Source organism: Sus scrofa, chromosome 11 (genome assembly GCF_000003025.6).
Source record: "Sus scrofa isolate TJ Tabasco breed Duroc chromosome 11, Sscrofa11.1, whole genome shotgun sequence".
NCBI lineage: Eukaryota > Metazoa > Chordata > Mammalia > Artiodactyla > Suidae > Sus > Sus scrofa.
The window spans coordinates 25,886,654-25,906,218 of NC_010453.5; the positions used below are offsets into that span (position 1 = coordinate 25,886,654).

The window sequence follows — 19,565 nt, forward strand, 5'->3', positions numbered from 1 at the left end:
CATTGTGAAAATGTTGAACAAAGATATGACTTAAACCCACTTTTAGTTTCTTCTTCTGTGGTCATGTCATTTAGTCTTCACAATCTGGGTATATTTGAGAAAGATGTATTAGAAATAGGAGTTCCCGTTGAGGCACAGTGGTTAACGAATCCGACTAGGAACCATGAGGTTGTGGGTTCTGTCCCCGGCCTTGCTCCGTGGGTTAATGATCCGGCGTTGCATGAGCTGTGGTGTAGGTTGCAGACGTGGCTCGGATCTGATGTTGCTGTGGCTGTGGTGTAGGCCGGCAGCTACAGCTCCAATTAGACCACTAGCTCGGCAACCTCTATATGCTGCGGGAGCAGCTCTAGAAACGGCAAAAAGACAAAAAAAAAAAAAAAAAAAAAAATTAAAAAGAAGAAAAAGATGTATTAGAAATAGCAATCATCGGATAACTTGATAACCTTCTTACACCAGAACTATTTAGTTACGGTTTGTATTTGATTTTTTAACTCACACTTTTTAGGTTGCCCATTTAATGAAAATCAGTGCCAAAATTTGGATCGCTTCTCTTTACACATCAACTTTTATACAGAAAAATGTGTCCTCTTTACCGAAGTCAAATTTAAACTGGTGGGGACATTATACAGCCAGCTATGGAAAGGAAATAAAATACCCTTCACTTAGACATTCTTTTCTCACTTGCTTGTTTCTAACTTTAACCTTCTGTCGATGATTAGGACATTTTTGTTGTGTTGAGTGTTATGTTAACAGAATGAAATACTGATTAGCTCATCTGCTTTGAATAGGTACTATTACCAAAGGGGTATTCTGGCAAAAGTAGAAGGTCAGCGCCTGGTGTATCAGTTTAAGGATATGCCAAAAGATCTCATTTACATAGATGATGAGGATCCAGGTTCCAGCATAGAGTCCTCAGATCCATCGCTGTCTTCAACCACCACTTCGAGTCGGAACCCACCAAGTCGATCGAGAGGATCTTCAAGCCCAGGGACAAAAGGAGGAGCCACTACAGTTCTAAAACCAGGGAATTCTAAAGCTGCAAAACCCAAAGATCCTGTGGAAGCTGCACAGCCATCAGAAGTTCTGAGGACAGTGCAGCCCACACAGACTCCATATCCCACCCAGCTCTTCCGGACTATTCACGTAGTACAGCCCGTGCAGACTGTTCCAGAAGGAGAAGCAACCAGTAGCGCGCAGGAGGAAACGTTAAGTTCTTCCGTTCAGAGTATTAGGTGAGAAAAACTAAAGTCACTGGCGCGTGTCGTTGTGTGATGTTTGTGACCAGAGTCATCATTTGTTAAAGGTGTCGGAATTCAGGAGTGAAAAGAGAAGCTGGAGAGGTTTTAAGCTAGAACTCTCTCCATCAATAGATTGTTGGAGCAGCATTCCGTCACCTCTGATTGTATCAGTGATGCTTGAGTTTGAGGCTTTGATGTTAGTCTGTCAATTTATATCAGTCCTCTGTAGCTTTGTATAATTGGATCGATTTTATAAGAAGGGATCCACATATGAGAAAATCCAGAGAATGGTTTCCGATCTGTTTTCAAAGTTAGAAGCTGTAAAAATTTCACATAGATTGATACTTCGTGACCTTTTGGAATGCGTTGAGTTCTAAGAAATAACACATTATTTCTTGGAAAGGTATTATTTTTTCCGATAGTGTCTGGAACAGTTCTAAAGTTTAAATCCCTAGTGAGGCCAAGAATCTCAGGATGGCTTTTTTAGACTTTCAGAGTAGTAGAATTGGGAAAATAGTTTTTTGGTTTAATCAAATTGAATTTGCCTCTTAGCCCAAGGAAAGATACAAAAGTACACACGAGACTGCTCTTTAGCAGAAATTTTGGAGTGGTCTGGATGATTGAGAATGGGAGAAAGGGAGGAAGGCAGAAAATCCGATGGACCTTTGCAGTATTCTATGTCATGAATTTCCAGAACGTGAATTAGAATAAAATATGGGAGCCTTTGCAAATCCAGTAAAAATGATTCTTTGATCATTTTCATTAGCCGACTTCAGTCTTACATTTTGTCTATTCTAAAATATAAATGTTGGGTTTTTGTTCAGTTGCTCTTGAAGTAAAGACTGTCTAGAATCAAAATAGTCTTAAATGATTCAGTCCTCCTGGTATGGTCCTTTTAAACTTGCTACAAGTGAGGAGGGTAAAATCACATTTTTTCCATTTTAATTAAAGACGTACCTATTTTAACTCCCCGTTTTCCTTTTATGTTTTGTTTAACTTCTCTTGGTTGCTTATGATGACTGGATATCTAGTTGGAATTATGTGGTTCCTCCCATTGGATTCTAAGCTCTTTGTTATCTTATCATTATGTATATTTGTGTTGATAAGAAACCTACAATGGCCACAGCTGATCCCCAGGACTCCCTTGGACTGATTCAGTTGTTTTTTAGTGTCCCTAATGAAAATGTCCTTTTTTAACCTTGAGAATAAAAAACAAAACAAAACAAAACAAAAAACAGAAAAACAACAGCAGCATACACCTCTAGCTCTGAAAGATACTTTACTGGATACTTAATGACTCTGAATGTCAATTTCTGAATTCCGACTCCAGGCCAAGTATTAAAACATTGTAATTACAACACTCTCTCCCCATGATTTTCAAGCTCTCTTTAGGGTCCCTTTCAAAATCTTCATTTCCAAATTCTTGGAGACTCCTGTGGATTCTCTCCCTGCTTCCAGCCTCTCATATTTTTGCCTCGTCAGTCCAACCTGTACGTTACCGACGCATCTCATCACGTGATGTTTCTGACCAGAGCCATTCTTTTAAATGGGTCAGGAGTCAGCATTTGTGACACCGCCTTCTTACAGCTTTTGTTATTAGACCTGTTGCAGACAGAGTGCAGTCCAGGGTCTGGAGCCTCCACTGCCAGCTCTCTCTCTGCTCCTAATTCCTTCCTTGCTCTCTGCCTAAAGCTCCCTGCTTGCCTGGACCACGTGCTAGTTCACAAACCAGGTGTTCCGATTGACTTTAATGCCTGTCTCCTGCTCTGCATTTAAATCTGTAGGAGATAGCTTCTATTCCTGGCCCTCTTCCTAGCACCTAACACAGTCTGACATATAACCCCCCTTTATATCTATAGAATTTATTTTGAAGGAGTGTATGCGATCCTTCTTTATCTCCTCTTGGAGTAATGAGTTCTCTTAGGGGGACTACTTATAAAATGAAGAAATACAAAATGTAACTTTTCAAACTTTAAAACATGATTTCTCCTTGTAGAAATTACCCTGTATTTACATGTATGTATGTATATATACATATATCTACACACATTCCCTTTTTTTTTTTTTTTTTTTTTTGCTTTTTAGGGCTGCACCCGTGGCCCATGGAGGAAGTTCCCAGGCTAGGGGTCCAATTGGAGCTGTAGCCTGCAGCCACAGCCACATCAGATTCGATCTGTGTCTACAACCTACACCACAGCTCACGGCCATGCCAGATCCTTAAACCACTGAGTGAGGCCAGGGATCGAACACGTAACCTCATGGGTTCCTAGTCGGTTTCATTTCCACTGCACCATGATGAGAACTCCTCCACACACATATTCTTAATCATTCCTTTGACTTAAAAAAAGATTCTTCCCTCATTTGGCTGTTATTTTATTTTCCTCCCCCAAATCCTACTTATTTTCACTAATTATCCCAACTTTTTATTATAGGAAATTTCAAATTTTAGAAAGGTTGCAACAGTGCATTTACCACCCATCGCAATTCACAATTAAGAGCATTTTGCCTTCCTTGTTTTCTCTGTATATTTATTTATACCCTTTTTTTCTGTTTGGCTGTTTGCCAAGTCAGTTGACAATCAGCATGACATTTCACCCCTAAATATTTTAGCCTATAACTCTTTAGGAGTAGATACGTCCATCACTCCTAAGAAAATTACCAGAAATTTGGCTGTATCCTTCCTGATTTTATGACTCCTTTTTAATAAATCAAAGACAATTAAAAAAATTTTTTTAGGAGTTCCCGTCGTGGCGCAGTGGTTAATGAATCCGACTAGGAACCATGAGGTTGCGGGTTTGGTCCCTGCCCTTGCTCAGTGGGTTAACGATCCAGTGTTGCTGTGAGCTGTGGTGTAGGTTGCAGACGAGGCTCGGATCCTGCGTTGCAGTAGCTCTGGTGTAGGCCGGTGGCTGCAGCTCTGATTGGACCCCTAGCCTGGGAACCTCCATATGCCACGGGAGCGGCCCAAGAAAAGGCAAAAAAAGACAAAAAAAAAAATTTTTTTTTTAGGCGTTCTCCTTGTAGCTCAGTGGCTTAAGAACCCAGCATAGTCTCCCTGAAGATAGGGGTTCAATCCCTGGCCTCACTCAGTGGAGTTAAGGATCCGGTATTGCTCAAGCTGTGCCGTAGGTTGCAGATGCGGCTCAGATACATTGTTGTTGTGGCTGTGGTGTAGGCCAGCTGCAGCTCTGATTTGACCCTTAGCCCAGGAACTTCCATATGATGCAGGTGTGGCCTTAAAAAGAAAAAAAAAAAAGTGTTTTTTTTTTCCTATAGTTGAGAGAAGGTGGAATGCTTATGACTTAAATTTAGATTAATTATTACATTGATATAACAACAAGAGCTGATACTTTCAAAGCACTCTCTATTTCATGCCCTTTACTATATTAATGTACAGAGTCCTTACTGCTCAACAAGATGTAGGTAATATTATTCCTATTTTACAGATGAGGCAACCAAGGCAAGGAGAGGCCAAGAAGCCTGGTCACATCTAGTAAGTGGTAGAGGCTGTGTTTTATTACAAGTAGTTAAGTTTAAAGCAGTGAACTTGATGATTTGCCACTCTGTCAGTTCACTTAGTTACGTAGTTATCCCTTGTTTACAATGAAGTAGCAACATGCTTTTTCTCAATTTTTTCCTTTGCTGATTTCTTTTTATCTTTTTATATTTGCACACAGAATTGTCCCTTGGTATCCTTAAGGGCATTGGTTGCAGAACCCCCTTGAGATATCAAAATCTAAAGCTGCTCAAGCCCCTTATGTAAAATGGCATGGTATATCCTCCCATATACTTCATTATTATTACTATTTTCTTTTTAGGGCCACACCTGCAGCATATGGAGGTTCCCAGGCTAGGGGTCAAATTGAGCTACAGCTGCCAGCCTACGCCACAGACACAGCAACACCAGATCAGAGCCTGGCTCACAGCAGTGCCGGATCCTTAACCCCCTAACTGAGACCAGGGATCGAACCCACAACCTCATGGTTCCTAGTCGGATTTGTTAACCACTGCGCCACGATGGAAACTCCCTTCCCATATACTTTAAATCATCTCTAGCTCACTTAAAACATCCAGTACCGTGGAAATGCTATGTAAATAGTTGCCAGCATATGGCAAATTCAAGTTTTACTTTTTGGAACTTTCTGGAATTTTGGGGGGTGGGGGGAATATCTTCCATTGGAGGTTGGTTGAATCCGTGGATGTGGAGATCAGGGGAGGACATGGAGGGCCAACTGGATCTATGTTGAAATCGATTCAACGTTTCTTAATTGATTTATGGCGTTTTATGTGCTCAGTTTTACAAACTTTCATTTTGACTAGCTTAACAGAAACAAACCTCTGGTAAAATATTTCCTAAAATTGGCCCTTGCTAAACTTGGAAATCCATATACCTACCCTGCGTAACTTATTTCTCATAATGTTTATTCAAGCACTGAGAGTGTGTCTTAGGGTCATGTAGATAAATCAGACTCTAAAAATGGGTGATGTGTAGATTACCTTCAAAACGATGTAATAGGAGTTCCCGTTGGGGCTCAGGGGTAGCAAACCCCACTGGTATCCATGAGGACACGGATTCGATCCCTGGCCTCTGTCCGTGTGTTGAGGATCCGGCGTTGCCCTGAGCTGTGGTGTAGGTCACAGACATGGCTCAGATCCCGAGTTTCGGTGACCGGGGTGTAGGCTGGCAGCTGTAGCTCCGATTCATCCCTAGCCTGGGAACCTCCTTAGGCTGCAGGTGCGGCCCTAAAAAAAAAAAAAAAAAAAAAAAAAGACAAAAAAATCAACATCAGTGTAATAGAGTAGGAAGAATGTGGGCACACCCTTCTGTCCATCTGGCCTTGTCAGTTATTACATTTGACGTTGGATCAAATTCTGAATCTGTTTCCTCATCTATAAAATAAAGATGATATTACTTAAACTTACAGGCGGTTACAACAATTAAATGACACTTCCTGACATCTGAGTAGATGTTCAATAAAAGCTAAATATTATACTGTGCATCTTTCTTAGCGTCAGAAAGTTTGAGGGATTTTAAATTACCAATATTGTGCCCAGTTAGTTTACAAGCAGCTTAGGCGAATTTTTTAAAGTACTTCATTTAACTGTAATACCGCTTTGTTCTATAATGTAATGTAACTGACACTTTAACCATGAACTAAGAAAAAAGTCATTTAAAATGCCTGTGGTTGGGAAAAGGCTGCTAATATTTTATCTTTTAATCGCTGAATATTAGCAAAAATTGTTTTAGAATTTGTTCAAATAGAGTTATGCCACAGATACTGTAGATGAGTATATATATTTTTCCTGGCAGATGGCAGTCAGGTGTTTCAAGAAAGGGGCAGCTTTTTCTGATTTGAACAAGAGTTGAAAAATCTAGCGGTAGCCCCGAATAGCCATGTGGAACTTTCCCAGGTACATTATTGCTTATGCCACACCTGAGAGAGGGAAAGAGGAAGGGGAGAGGTGTGTATGAAAAAGTTCTAAGTCCCCCCAGTTTAAAGATATAATAGTAAATATTCATCTTTAGCGGAAGTTACTTAGGACTGAAGAAGTGACAGTATGTTGTAATAGGTTTTTTCCATTTCTTTAAATGATTTTTCTTTTTTTCCATTGTAGTTGGTTTACGGTATTCTGTCAGTTTGCTTCTGTACAGCAAAGTGACCCAGTCACACATACATATATCCATTCTTTTTCTCACATTATCCTCCATCATAAGTGACTAGATAGAGTTCCCAGCGCTCTGTAGCAAGATCTCATTGCTTATCCATTCCAAAGCCAATAGGTTGCATCTGTTAACCCCAGAGTATGTTGTAATAGTTAAGCTCATAGGCTCTGCAGTTAAATGACCTCATTTCTTACCTAACTGGTCACCTTATACGTAAGCTGTTCAACATCTTCGTGTGTTAATTTCTTCAGGTGTAAAATAGGAATAATCATATGTATAGGGTGGCAAAGCTATATATATATATTTATACGTACAATCTGTGTGCTTACGATAGACCAAGGACTATTTTCTCTCTCTGTGCATGTACATGAACTCTTGGCCTGAGAAGCCCCCGAGTCTTTTTTATTTAAAAAATAGCATCTTGACGTTCCTGTCTTGGTTCAGTGGTTAGCAAACCCGACTAGCACCTGTGAGGACTCAGGTTTAATCCCTGGCCTCGCTCAGTGGGTTAAGGATCTGGCGGTGCTCCGGACTATGGTGTAGGTCGCAGTAAAGACTCGAATCCTGCGTTGCTGTGGCTGTGGTGTAGGCCAGGGCTACAGCTCTGATTGGACCCCTAGCCTGGGAACCTCTGTATGCTGCAGGTGTGGACCTAAAAGACAAAAAGACAAATCAGTCCATCAGTCAGTCAATCAATCAATCAATCAATCAATCTGTCTATAGGGTCAGGTACCATTTCCAGGCTCAGATTCCACCCAGAATATCGTGAATCGGGTGGCCAGGGAAAGATGGGAGGCGCGCAGTGTATTTTGGAAAAGTACCCGGGTTCTCAAGGTTAGTCTGTAGCCTTCCAACACATCACAGCCTGCCCAATAACATTAGTACATCTGGCCTTTACTCCTAGCCATACCCTGCCAGCCGTGTTTGGTCCGAAGGACCTTTCAAATGTTCACGTTTTCGGGGTGGTAGAATATGCTCATTCCCTCCCTTTTATTTCCTAATCTCGATAGGACTCTACAGGCTCCAGCCCAAGTTCCAGTGGTCGTATCTCCTGGGAATCAGCATTTGCACACAGTGACACTCCAGACCGTGCCAATCACAACAGTTATAGCCAGCACGGATCCATCCTCAGGGGCTGGATCGCAGAAATTTATTTTGCAAGCCATTCCCTCGTCCCAGCCCATGACAGTACTGAAAGAAAACGTGGTGCTGCAGTCGCCGAAGCCGGGCTCCCCGCCTTCGCTCGTCCTGAGCCCCGCCCACGTCCAGCAGGTTCTTCCGAGCAGCGTGCAGTCGGTCTGCAACGGAACCGTCAGTGTGGCCTCATCTCCGTCCTCCTTCAGTGCCAGCACCCCCGTGGTGACCTTTTCTCCTCGCAATTCACAACTGGTGGCTCACCCCCCTGGCACGGTGATCACGTCCGTGATCAAAGCGCAAGAGACAAAAACTCACATGCAGGAAGGAGAGAAAAAGGAGGTGGAAGATAGCTGGAAAGAAGGCGCCGAGGAACCGGAGCAGCAGCCACAGCCTTATGTGATGGTGGTATCCAGTTCCAATGGATTTACGTCTCAGGTAGCTATAAAAAATGAACTGCTGGAACCCAGCTCTTTCTAATTCGTATGCCAAAGGAATCCTGGATGATTCTCTTTTCAGTGGAACCTTTTCCATTGTATGCAAACGAGTGATTGATTCTAAGATAAATTCTGCAAACCTTCCTAATTGTGTAGTTACTTGTTAAAAATAGTACCTTGGAGTTTTTGACTTTGACTTTGTGATTTTTGACTTTGTGTAGATGAGGAAGGAAAACCCAAGTGTGTTTCTCTTTTTGTTTTCCACATGTTTAAGAATTTAATTGTGAAGGAACAGGCGTTTTATACTCTGAAGATATTCTTTTGAAAATTTTTTTCAAGCTCTATCATGACCATTTTTAAAGTTTCTTTTTAAATTTTACACTGTATTAGCTTTTCTGATTCTTTTGTAAATACAGTACTTAAATATAAGGCATCAGGAAATTTATATAGGCGCTATTTTCATTCCACTTGTATAGGTTAAGGCTTGACTCTTTCAAATGCAAGACACCTATTTTATGCTCTGTTAAAATTAGGATTTCTCTTAGGTTGACTTTAGTTGGTTGTACGGTATATTAAACGATGGCTGCGTAAAACACAACTTTAAAAACTGAAATGTGCCCGTGATACGGCTGATCCTGTTTCAGAAGCAGGTGGTGTAAAAGCATCAGCCTAAGAGTGGCCCTCCTACTCACCAGGTGTGTCACCTTGGGCAAGCCACTTGATCCTTCTGGGCCTCAGAAGAGGAGGGATGTATTGGATCAGACGAGATGAGCTCCAGTTTCCTCTGTAGTTCTAAATTTTATGACTCTAAACCCAACATTTTAAAGTTATATGAATGAAAACATTATCAGCTTATCTCCTAATGTAAATATATAGCTAAAATATTGGAGAAAAATTCATGGCCCTACAGAATTCATTCTGCTGTTAATCTGGACCATCTGCTGTGAATTCCTCTTGTCTACTTTGTTCCTTACCTCTTTAGGCCACTGTGCACTGTGGACCACAAGTGAAGTTATGTCGCTTAGTGCTAAGTGATACACTGCTGCTTTGAAAGAGTCAGGGCTCTTGAAGGCCCCAGAAAGCAAACAAGCCTTGGGCTAATCTGGCTGAGTAGTCAGTTGCTTATAAAAGCATAACTGCCTTATATTTTGGATTATTTTTTTTTATTGGGAGTGGGGGGAGGGGGAGTTGCATACAAAGATAATATACATATATATCCAAGTTTCTGAAATGAAATAGTTTTTAGATTACTTTTTCAGCTGTAAATAATGTACATTTAATTCCACGAGAAAAATTGTTTTCTGCAAATTTTCTAGGTATAGCAAAAAGAAATTTTTGTAGATGAAAAAAATCATTATGTTTAGAGGTCTAATGTTATATGTTTTCGTATTACAGAGTGAATTTGTATTTAAACAAAAATTTAAATTTTGGAATCCTCTAAACGTTTTTGTATCTTTAATTGGTTTATTATTAAATAAATCATGTAAAAAATTCCGTGTTTTTGTTTTCAAGCGTTTAAGAACCAGTAAACAGAAAATGTCGTGAGTATTACAGCATCTTAAATGTTTATGGAACAACCTCCATTAGTCAGATTAGAATTGCAGAAATGTCACCCTCTCATTTTCCCTTTCTGCCTTGCCGAAAGGCAGCTTCCAGACGTCACACAATGGATTACCAAGCTCCAAAAATTAGAAAAGAAAATGTTCCCAGCAGTGATACTGAACCCACTTTAAAAACAAGGTTTCTAATTAGAAATTAGATCTGTTAATTGTTATACTCGGAAAACATGGAACAGAAAAACATAAGAAACTTAAAATCTCTGGAGTTCCTGTTGTGGCTCAGTGGTTAACGAATCCGACAAGGAACCATGAGGTTGTGGGTTCGATCCCTGGCCTTGCTCAATGGGTTAAGGATCCGGCATTGCCATGAGCTGTGGTGTAGGTTGTAGACACGGCTTGGATCCCGCATGGCTGTGGCTCTGGCGTAGGCCAGTAGCTACAGCTCCGATTCGACCCCTAACCTGGGAACCTCCACATGTCGTGGGAGTATCCCAAAGAAATAGCAAAAAGACAACAAAATAAAAAATAAAAAAGAAACTTAAAATCTCAATCCAATACCTCTATACCTGGCCGTAACTTCCACTTACGCATTTCCTCATGTCAATGAATCTTCTTCCCAAATACGATTTTAAAAGGAGCATTCTTAATTTCTGAAGGGGGGGGGCAGAGAAGAATCTGAAAGAATAGGCCTCGCTGGTTTTCTCCAGTTTACTATCCTTAGCTCACACACTTCTGTTCCATTGTTTTTCCATGACTTTCCATTCTTCATCAAACCCAGTATAAATGCTCAAGCTTAACCATTTCTTTGGAGTCTTTATTTCCTGAGGGGGGCTTCTGTGGCATGGAAAATTTGTATTAAATATTATGCTTTTCTTCTTTCATCTGTCTTTGTCAGTTTGCTTTTTAGGCCCAGCCAGGGACCCTAAGAAGATCAAGGAAAAGTTTTCCACCCCTAGAACTCTAGTCCTGCCTCTCCTGATATAATCTCATCATACTGAACTGAACGGGGCAAACTGTTACTCAGCATGTGGCCTTACACTTCAAATCATTGATTCAACATGTATTTTTTGAAGACGTACCTTCAATGTTATTGTCACGGTCCTTAACTTATGAACCTGCTGCTTTCCTCGCTTTCCATTCATTCTTTAACCGACGGGAGAATGCATTTGCCCTGTTACCCTGAGTACTGTTGCAAAGCTCATTAAATAGTAACCTATTTCTATATTGCCAAATCCCCACCCTTCTCTTTCTTGACTTCTCCAGTATTTGATAACCTCTTATAACTCACTCTTTTCTTTAAATAAACTCTTTTTTCTTTCGTCTTTTTAGAGCCGCACCTGCGGCATATGGAGGTTCCCAGGCTAGGAGCTGTTGCTACTGGCCTACGCCAGAGCCACAGCAATGCCAGATCTGAGCCACGTCTGTGACCTACACCACAGCTCACGGCAATGCCAGATCCTCAACCTGCTGAGCGAGGCCAGGGATCGAACCCGCAACTTCATGGCTCCTAGTCAGACTCGTTCTACTGTGCCACGACAGGAGCTCCTCTTTAAACTCTTTATTGCCTTTACTTTTCTGCTCAACTCTTTCCTGTCCTCTTGCTGCCTTTATAATAAGTGCTTAGTGTTTCTCTTGGGTTGCTCCAGAGACCTTTTCAAAGGCTGGAGTTCCCCCAAGTTTCATCTCAAGATCACTGTTCTCATTCTCTGTCTGCACCTTGTCCCCCATCCATGTGTTCTCTCTGGTGCAGGAGGAGTGCATTTAATCATATCAAGCTGTTCAGTGGTTCCTTACTGTCCTTAGGTAGAGTTGAGACCCTGTATAGTCTCGCCTCTTCTTTTTTTCTAAATGGCCATGCCTGTGGCCTATGGAAGTTCCTGGGGCAGGGATTGAATCCGACCCAAGCTCTTGCAACACTGGATCCTTTAACCCATTACACCAGGCTGGGGAATCGAACTGACGCCGCCCCAGAGACAAGCCGGATCATTATCCCACTGTGCCACAGCAGGAACTCCAGGCTCACCTCTTCTTGAGTCCTCCAGCCACCTTATTTTCAAATCTTACTCTCCAAATCATAACATCAGTCAGGATTGGGCTGCTTTCAATTGCAAGGAACAACAACAAAAACTGTTCAAAATGATTAAATTGTACCAGATTAGAAGTTTGGAGTTAAGAGGTTTCCAAGTTGGCTAATTCAGCAGCAGGGTGGTGATTCTGAGCAGCCAGGCGTCTTCATCGTTCTGTTTCACTATTCTCAGGATTTTGGTTTCGTTTCCAGGATGGCTCCTGCCCTCGTTGCGAGATAGCTGCAGTGGTTTCTGTTGGTCAGTTAAGGGGACCTTTCCCAGAGCAGCCTGAGCAGCTGTCCCTTCAGAGCTCAAGGGCTAGATTGGTCAGATGCCGCCTCCTAAACCAAGTGCCGGCCAGGGAAGCAGGATTACCAGAGAGGACTGGGTCATGTGTTGGTGAGATGGACAAACACAACTGAGCTCCAGAATAAGGAACAGGGAGGAATGATACAGCCTACCACCACCTACTGTCACCTAGACGCATCTTTCTTCCTATTCATACACTTCCAAGTGCTCACACCTACATGAAACATGATTTCTCTCCCAAAGAGAGGGCAATCAGTCTCATCCAGGAATCTGATCCAGTTTCATGATTAAGATCTATGAGATGATGCACCATCCGCTTGTCCCCATCAGCTGTGGCTCCTGGTTTCTTGTTCATACCTACTATGAACCCTGGGAGGAAATCTCTTTCCAAGGCTTCTCAGCTTTAGAATATATTTCTTTTTCTTTTTTGGCCGCACCCATGACCTGTGGAATTTCCCCAGCTAGTGATTGAACCCAAACTGTTGCAATGACAATGCTGGGTCCTTAAGCCACTGTACCACAAGAACTGCAGCTGCCGGCCTGCATCACAGCCATAGCAGCACTGGGTCCTTCATGCACTGAGGAAGGCTAGGGATAGAACAACCTGCTTCCTCACAGACACTGTGCTGTGTTCTAAATCTGCTGAGCCCCAGCAGAAACTCCTGGATACAAGCTCTTCATCAGCAAAGTGCAGAAACTTAAAATTTGGAAAAGTCTAATTTATCAGCTTCTTTTATGGATCATGCTTTTGCTGTTGTAGCTAAGAAATCTTCTGTCTAACCCAAGGACACAAAGATCTTTCTTGCAGAAGATTTAAGCTTTTACATTTTACATTTAGGTCCATCATTAATTTTTGAGTTAATTTTTGTAGATGGTACAAGGTATTTTTTTTTTTTTTTTTTTTGGTCACACCTGTAGCATGTGGAAGTTTCTGGGCCAGCTGGGCCAGGGATTGAACCTGTGCCACAGCATCGACCCAAGCCACAGCAGTGACAGCGCCAGATCCTTAGCCACAAAGGAACTCCGCAAGGTATGTACCGAAGTTAACTTTTTTTCCTTTCATATATCCAATTTGCTGAAAAGACTGTCACTTTTAATTGAAAAGTCTGGGAAGACTATCTTTTTCAGCTCTACCTTCTGCTCTGAATTACCCTTGGGTATTTGTTGAAAATCAGTTATTCATATAGATGAGCCTATTTATGGTGCCTTTTCTGTGTTACTGACTTGCCTATCCTTGCTGCCAATACACAAGGTTGATGTGTTGAAATCAAGTAGTGTTAGGTTCCCCGACTTTGTTATATTTCAAAGTTGATTTAGCTATTCTAACTCTTTTGCATTTCCATTTGAATTTCAGAACCTGTGTGTCAGCTTATAAAATGGAAAAAGCCTGTGGGATATTGACTGGGATCAGGTTGAATCAACAGATCAGTTTGGGAAGAACTGACATCTTAATATTGACTCTGACTCATAAACATGGAATGTCCATCCTTTTGTTTAAATGTTCTTTAATTTCTCTCAATATCTTGTAACTCTCAGTACACATATTTTGCACATCTTTTGTCAGATTTATTTTTCAGTATTTAACATTTAATGCTATTGTAAATATTTTTAAAATTTCAAATTCTAATTGTTCATTGCTGATTTTGTCTTTCTCCCTATTTTACTGAAACAAAGTGCACAGATCTTAAGTGTAGAACTTGAAACTATTTTACCTGTGAATACATTACTGTAATTATCACCCGAATTAAGATATATTAATATTCCTCGCATCAAAAAGTTGTCCTCCGGGAGTTCCTGTCATGGCTCAGTGGCAATGAATCCGACTAGGAACCAAGAGGACCCCTGGCCTCGCTCAGTGGGTTAGGGATCTGGCGTAGCCGTGAGCTGTGGTGTAGGCCGGCAACTACAGCTCTGATTCGAAGCCTAGCCTGGGAAACTCTACATGCCGAAGCTGCAGCCCTAAAAAAAAATTGTCCTCATGGTCCTTCCCAGCCTTCCACTTTTTGCTACTGTGAATAGTGCTGCAATCGGTATTCTTGTATAGAAATGTTAGTATTCTTTTCTCTTGGCCAGAATTACTGGAAAATAGAGTCTATGTATGACTAGCTGGAGTAGATAGTGTCAAAGATTTCCAAAGTAGCTATTACCAGTTTATACACGCAACAGTAATATATGAAAGGTATATGTAATATTACAGTAATTCATTTCCTGTCTTTGCCAAGGCTTGGGAGTGGAATTCCTTTTAATTTTAGCCATTTTGGTGAGCGTGTTTAGTACTGGATTATGATTTGACTGTCCCTGATACAGCTACTGATCTAGAACTTCTTTTCATATGCATATTGGTCATTTAGAGAAAATGTGAAAACCAACCAATGTAATTAAAATGAACACATTAAAGAAAAAATATACATGGACATTTCAGTAAAAGCAGAAAACACATATGATATTGAATGCTTTTCTCCTAATGTTACAACCAAAGCGGGAAGTCCATAATCACTACTTCTGTTCAACACTATAGCACATGTACTAGCCAGTGACAACCAGCAAGAAAAATAAAAGGTATAAATAATGATTGCAGGAGTTCCCCTCGTGGCTCAGTGGTTAATGAATCCAACTAGGAACTGTGAGGTTTCGGGTTCGATCCCTGGCCTCGATCAGTGGGTTAAGGATCTGGCGTTGCAGTGAGCTGTGCTGTAGGTCGCAGACGCGGCTCAGATCCTGCGTTACTGTGGCTCTGGCATAGGCTGGAGGCTGCAGCTCCAATTAGACCCCTAACCCAGGAACCTCCATATGCCGCAGGAGTGGCCCTAGAAAAGGCAAAAAAAAAAAAAAAAAAGATTGCACAGAAAACATTAAACCATCTGTTCACAGATGAAAAGAGTACGGTCATAAAAATTCTAAAAGAATCTACATGAAGTACTACAAATGGGGACCTTACTAAGATGGTTGAATATAATGGCAATGTGTAAAAATCAGCAGTGTTTCTCTACACTAGCAGCTGAGAGAAACTAAAGACCACTTAAATAAACTGAGGGGTGTATCACATTCACAGATTGGAGTAATCAACATGAAGATATCAGAAAAAAAATAGAGGCAACCTAAATGTCAGTTGACAGATGAATGGATAAAGAAGATGTCTGTATCCACATATACATAAAAAATGGAGTATTACTCAGCCATAAAAGAGAATGAAATAATGCCATTTGCAGCAACATGGATGGACCTAGAGCTCACCATACTACATGCAGTAAGCCAGACAAAGACAAATGGCATATCACTTACATATGGAATCTAAAATATGACACAAATGAGCTTACAAAAACAGAGACTCACAGATATAGAAAACAAGTTTATGGGGAGTTCCCATTGTTGCTCAACAGAAATTAATCCGACCAGTATTCATGAGGTTTCGGGTTCAATCCCTGGCCTCATTTACTGGGTCAGGGATCAGGCTCTGCCGTGAGCTGTGGTGTAGGTCATAGATGGCAGCTCGGATCCAGTGTTGCTGTGGCTATGGTGTAGACCAGCAGCTGTAGCTCTGATTTGACCTCTAGCCTGGGAACCTCCATATGCCACAGGTGTGGCCCTAAAAAGAAAAAAAAAGAGAAGAAAACCAATTTATGGTTAACAAAGGGGAAGGGATGAGGGAGAGATAAATTAGGAGTTTGGGATGAGCAGATGCAATTACTATAGATAAAAGAGCTAAACTGTATAGTGCAGTGAACTATATTCAGTATCTTACAATACACTATAGCGGAAAAGAATATGAAAAAGAATTTACATGTAAAACTGAAATCACTTTGCTATACACTAGAAACACATTGTAAATTAACTATAGTCAATTAAAAAAAAATGAGAGTTCCCTTTGTGGCTCAGCAGTTAAAAAACCTGACTAGGATCCATGAAGATGCTGGTTTGATCCCTGGCCTCTCTCAGTGGGTAAAGGATCCAGCATTGGCCATGAGCTGTGGCGTAGGTCACAGACCTCGGATCCAATTTGCTGTGGCTGTGGTGTAGGCCAGCAGCTATAGCTCCAATTCAACCCCTGGCCTGGGAACTTTCATATGCTGCAGCCCTTAAAAAATAAATAAATAAATAAATAAATAAGAGAGACTGTTTTCCCTTAAAAAATAAATAAATAAATAAATAAGAGAGACTGTTTTCCCCAAAATGGCTGATCTTGATCTATAGATTCAATGCAAGCCCAATTAAAATCCCAGCAGGGTTGTTGTTGGGGTTTTTTGGAAAATTTGACGGGGTCATTGTAAAACATAAATAAATGGAAATGTGTTGTAAAACGTATAAAATAATGTAAATACAAAAGACTTTGACTAGCCAAGGCAATTTTGAAGGAAAAGTTACAGGGCTCCAAGACTATAGGAGTTCCTGGTGTGGCTTAGTGGGTTAAGAACCTGACATAGTATTCAAAAGGATGCAGGTTTGATCCCTGACCTCGCTCAGTGGGTTAAGGATTCAGCGTTGCCTTAAGTTGCTGCACAGGTGCAGCTCAGATCTGGTGTTGGTGTTGCCATTTCCATGGCGTTAAGCTGCAGCTCTTTTTTGAACTCTAGCCTGGGAACTTTCATATGCTACAGGTGCGGCCAAAAAAGCAAAAAAAAAAAAAAAAAGGCTCATAAAGTTAATCAATTAATGGTGTGGTACCAGTTTAGACCAAGGGAATGAGAACCTGGAAACAGACCCACATATGTGTGATCAACTACTTTATAACAAAAGTGCCATAATTATTTAGTGGGGGGAATGGCAAATAAATCTTTTCAGTATGTAGGGCTGGGATATCCATTTAGGGGGAAAAGGAACCTTAATCCCAACCTCATACATTTTATAAAAATTAATAGACCTGGACATGAAAAGTATGATAGTAAAGCATCTAGAAGAAAACACAGGTGACTCTGTTCATGGCTTTTGAGTAGGCAAAGCCTTATACTAGATGCAAAAAGAACTGATCACAAAAGGAAAGCTCAAGAGTTCTGGTGGTGGCTCAGCGGTAAGGATCCTGACTAGTATTAATGAGGATGCGAGTTTGATCCCTGGCCTCACTCAGTGGGTTAAGGATCCAGCATCTCGTGAACTGTGGTGTAGGTCGCAGATGCAGCTCAGATCTGGCATTGCTGCGGCTGTGGCATAGGCCGGCAGCTGCAGCTCTGATAACCCCTAGCCTGGAAATTTCCATATACCCTAAAAAGAAGCAAAACAAAAGGAAAGATCAGCAAACCCAGTTTTTTCTTAGTTATTTCTGCAATTCTTACCATCCCCTCCATCCCTATTGTTACAGACCTATTTATAAGAGTCACTTTGGCTTGTAATACAGCAGTTGTCTTCCAACTGTTCTTTTTTCTTTCTTTCCTTTTTTTTTTTCTTTTTAGGACTGCACCCTTGGCATATGGAAGTTCCCAGGCCAGGGGTCAAATCAATCGGAGCTATAGCAGCCAGCCTACACCACAGCTCACCGCAAAGCTGTTTCCTTATCTGAGTGAGGCCAGGGGCTGAATCAGTATCTTCATGGATCCTAGTTGGATCCGTTTCTGCTGCACCACAACAGGAACTCCCCAATGACTGTTCTTTTCCTTTATTCTTTGATAGCACAGATAATAAACATTTAAAATGTAAATTTCACTAGTACAGCCTTCTTTTGAGTAAAAATCTTATAATGGGTTAGGATCCTTCAGAGAAGCTCATCCCAACTTCTCAACGGACCACAACTAGTCCTTTATGACCTGGCACATAACCTACCTCCCTGCCCTCTCTGCTTCTAGCCTGAATTTTGGCTCTATCAATTTTAGAGTTCACATTATCACTTGCTAGCATTCATCCTATTCCGTCTGAATTGCTTTTTTCATTTCCTTCACTGATTCGTCTTTCCAAACTGAAGCTCGAGTACAAAGTGTTTGAGGATTCCATCCCTAGACCTTATGGGCGGCTAAAAGCCCCTTGTTACCACATCACTGACTACTGTCTTTCTTTCCTTTTAGCACTTAGAACTAAATTGACTTAAGTTTCTGGGGGGCATTACCACCACTGAATCCCAGGACTTAGTTTAGATTTTGGATGTAGTAGACACTCAACTTCAGTTATTCCTTCATCTCTACTGAGGAACCAACCATTCACTCCCACTCCCTCTTGCTCCCGGACTCCGGTCCGTGGAACCTGCTGGAAGTTTCGTCTATCTAAACTGCATGGGTCAAAAGTGGGAGGGGGCCTGTCCGACTAGGTGTAAAGTAACACCAAGACAACTTGAGGGTCCATTTCTCCTTTCAATGCCTTCGGATGGAGTACGTTTTTCTTCTTAGTCTGGGAAGCCAACGAGGAAGACAACCTTAGGTCTGCGGAGTCCTGGGGCCCATGGAACAGTCCACCCGCCCCGGAACCAAAAGGCTTCCTCTGCTCTACCCTCCGCAGAGGCAGAACGACTTCCGGAAAGTCCGCGGCCTTCAGGGTTCCCAGCGCCAAGATGCCGGCACCCACCAATGCGCCGCGCCATCCGGAACTCGCTCCCGGAAAAGAACACGTAGCGCGGGATGACGTCACGGGTCACAAAGGGCTCGGTTGCTTCCAAGAGCCATGATGAGCGCTGTAGGGAAAAACGGAGCTCGATGTGCTTTGTGTTATTAACAGACATATAAACTCCCCCAAAGTCCACACGTTCCCGAAGGAGAACAGTATGGTACAAAACTCCTTTCAAGCTAGCGCTCCGGAGGCTCCACGGGACTGTGGGCGCGCAGCGGGACGGAGGGCTAGCGTGAACCACCGCGGCCTCCGTAACCGAGGCTGCAGGGGGCGGAGCCTGCGGGGCTGGTCTCCGGCCAGGGGGCGGGCCGGGAGAGTCGGTCCTCCACGGTCCCAGCCCACCCCGCGCCCGCGCTTCGCCTCCCCTCCCCCCCCCCCCCCCCGCGGCACGCTGCGTGGCTGCTCGTTGGCTCCTTAGGACGGAAGCTCGGTTGGTGTTTCTCCAGAAGTTTCCCCCTTGGGCGGCGGCGGACTGGTAACCTCGGTAGGAGCGGCTCCAGCAGCGGTAACAGTGACCAGTAGGGATGGCGGCGGCTGCAGCGGGACCTGCAACGGCCCAAAGGTGCGTGTTTTACCTTTTCTTTGCTATTTATTAGTACCCAGCATCCTCTGTTTTCCTTGGTTAGTGCGCC

At 42.2% G+C, this 19,565-nt stretch overlaps 2 protein-coding genes across 9 annotated transcripts in view; both read left to right on the top strand.

Moving 5' to 3' along the window:
* The window catches only part of ELF1 (E74 like ETS transcription factor 1), a 124,524-nt gene extending 114,564 nt beyond the window's left edge, over positions 1-9,960 (top strand). For all 8 annotated transcript variants that reach the window (XM_021065635.1, XM_021065638.1, XM_021065637.1 and 5 more), the window contains 2 exons: positions 789-1,232; positions 7,914-9,960. In XM_021065635.1, the coding sequence (XP_020921294.1) occupies positions 789-1,232; positions 7,914-8,517 (1,048 nt within the window). In that variant the 3' untranslated portion in view covers positions 8,518-9,960. The remainder of the gene's footprint in view (positions 1-788; positions 1,233-7,913) is intronic.
* The window catches only part of SUGT1 (SGT1 homolog, MIS12 kinetochore complex assembly cochaperone), a 55,224-nt gene continuing 54,447 nt past the window's right edge, over positions 18,789-19,565 (top strand). The window contains exon 1 of the mRNA XM_005668449.3: positions 18,789-19,495. Coding sequence (XP_005668506.1) covers positions 19,458-19,495 — 38 coding nt within the window. The 5' untranslated portion in view covers positions 18,789-19,457. The remainder of the gene's footprint in view (positions 19,496-19,565) is intronic.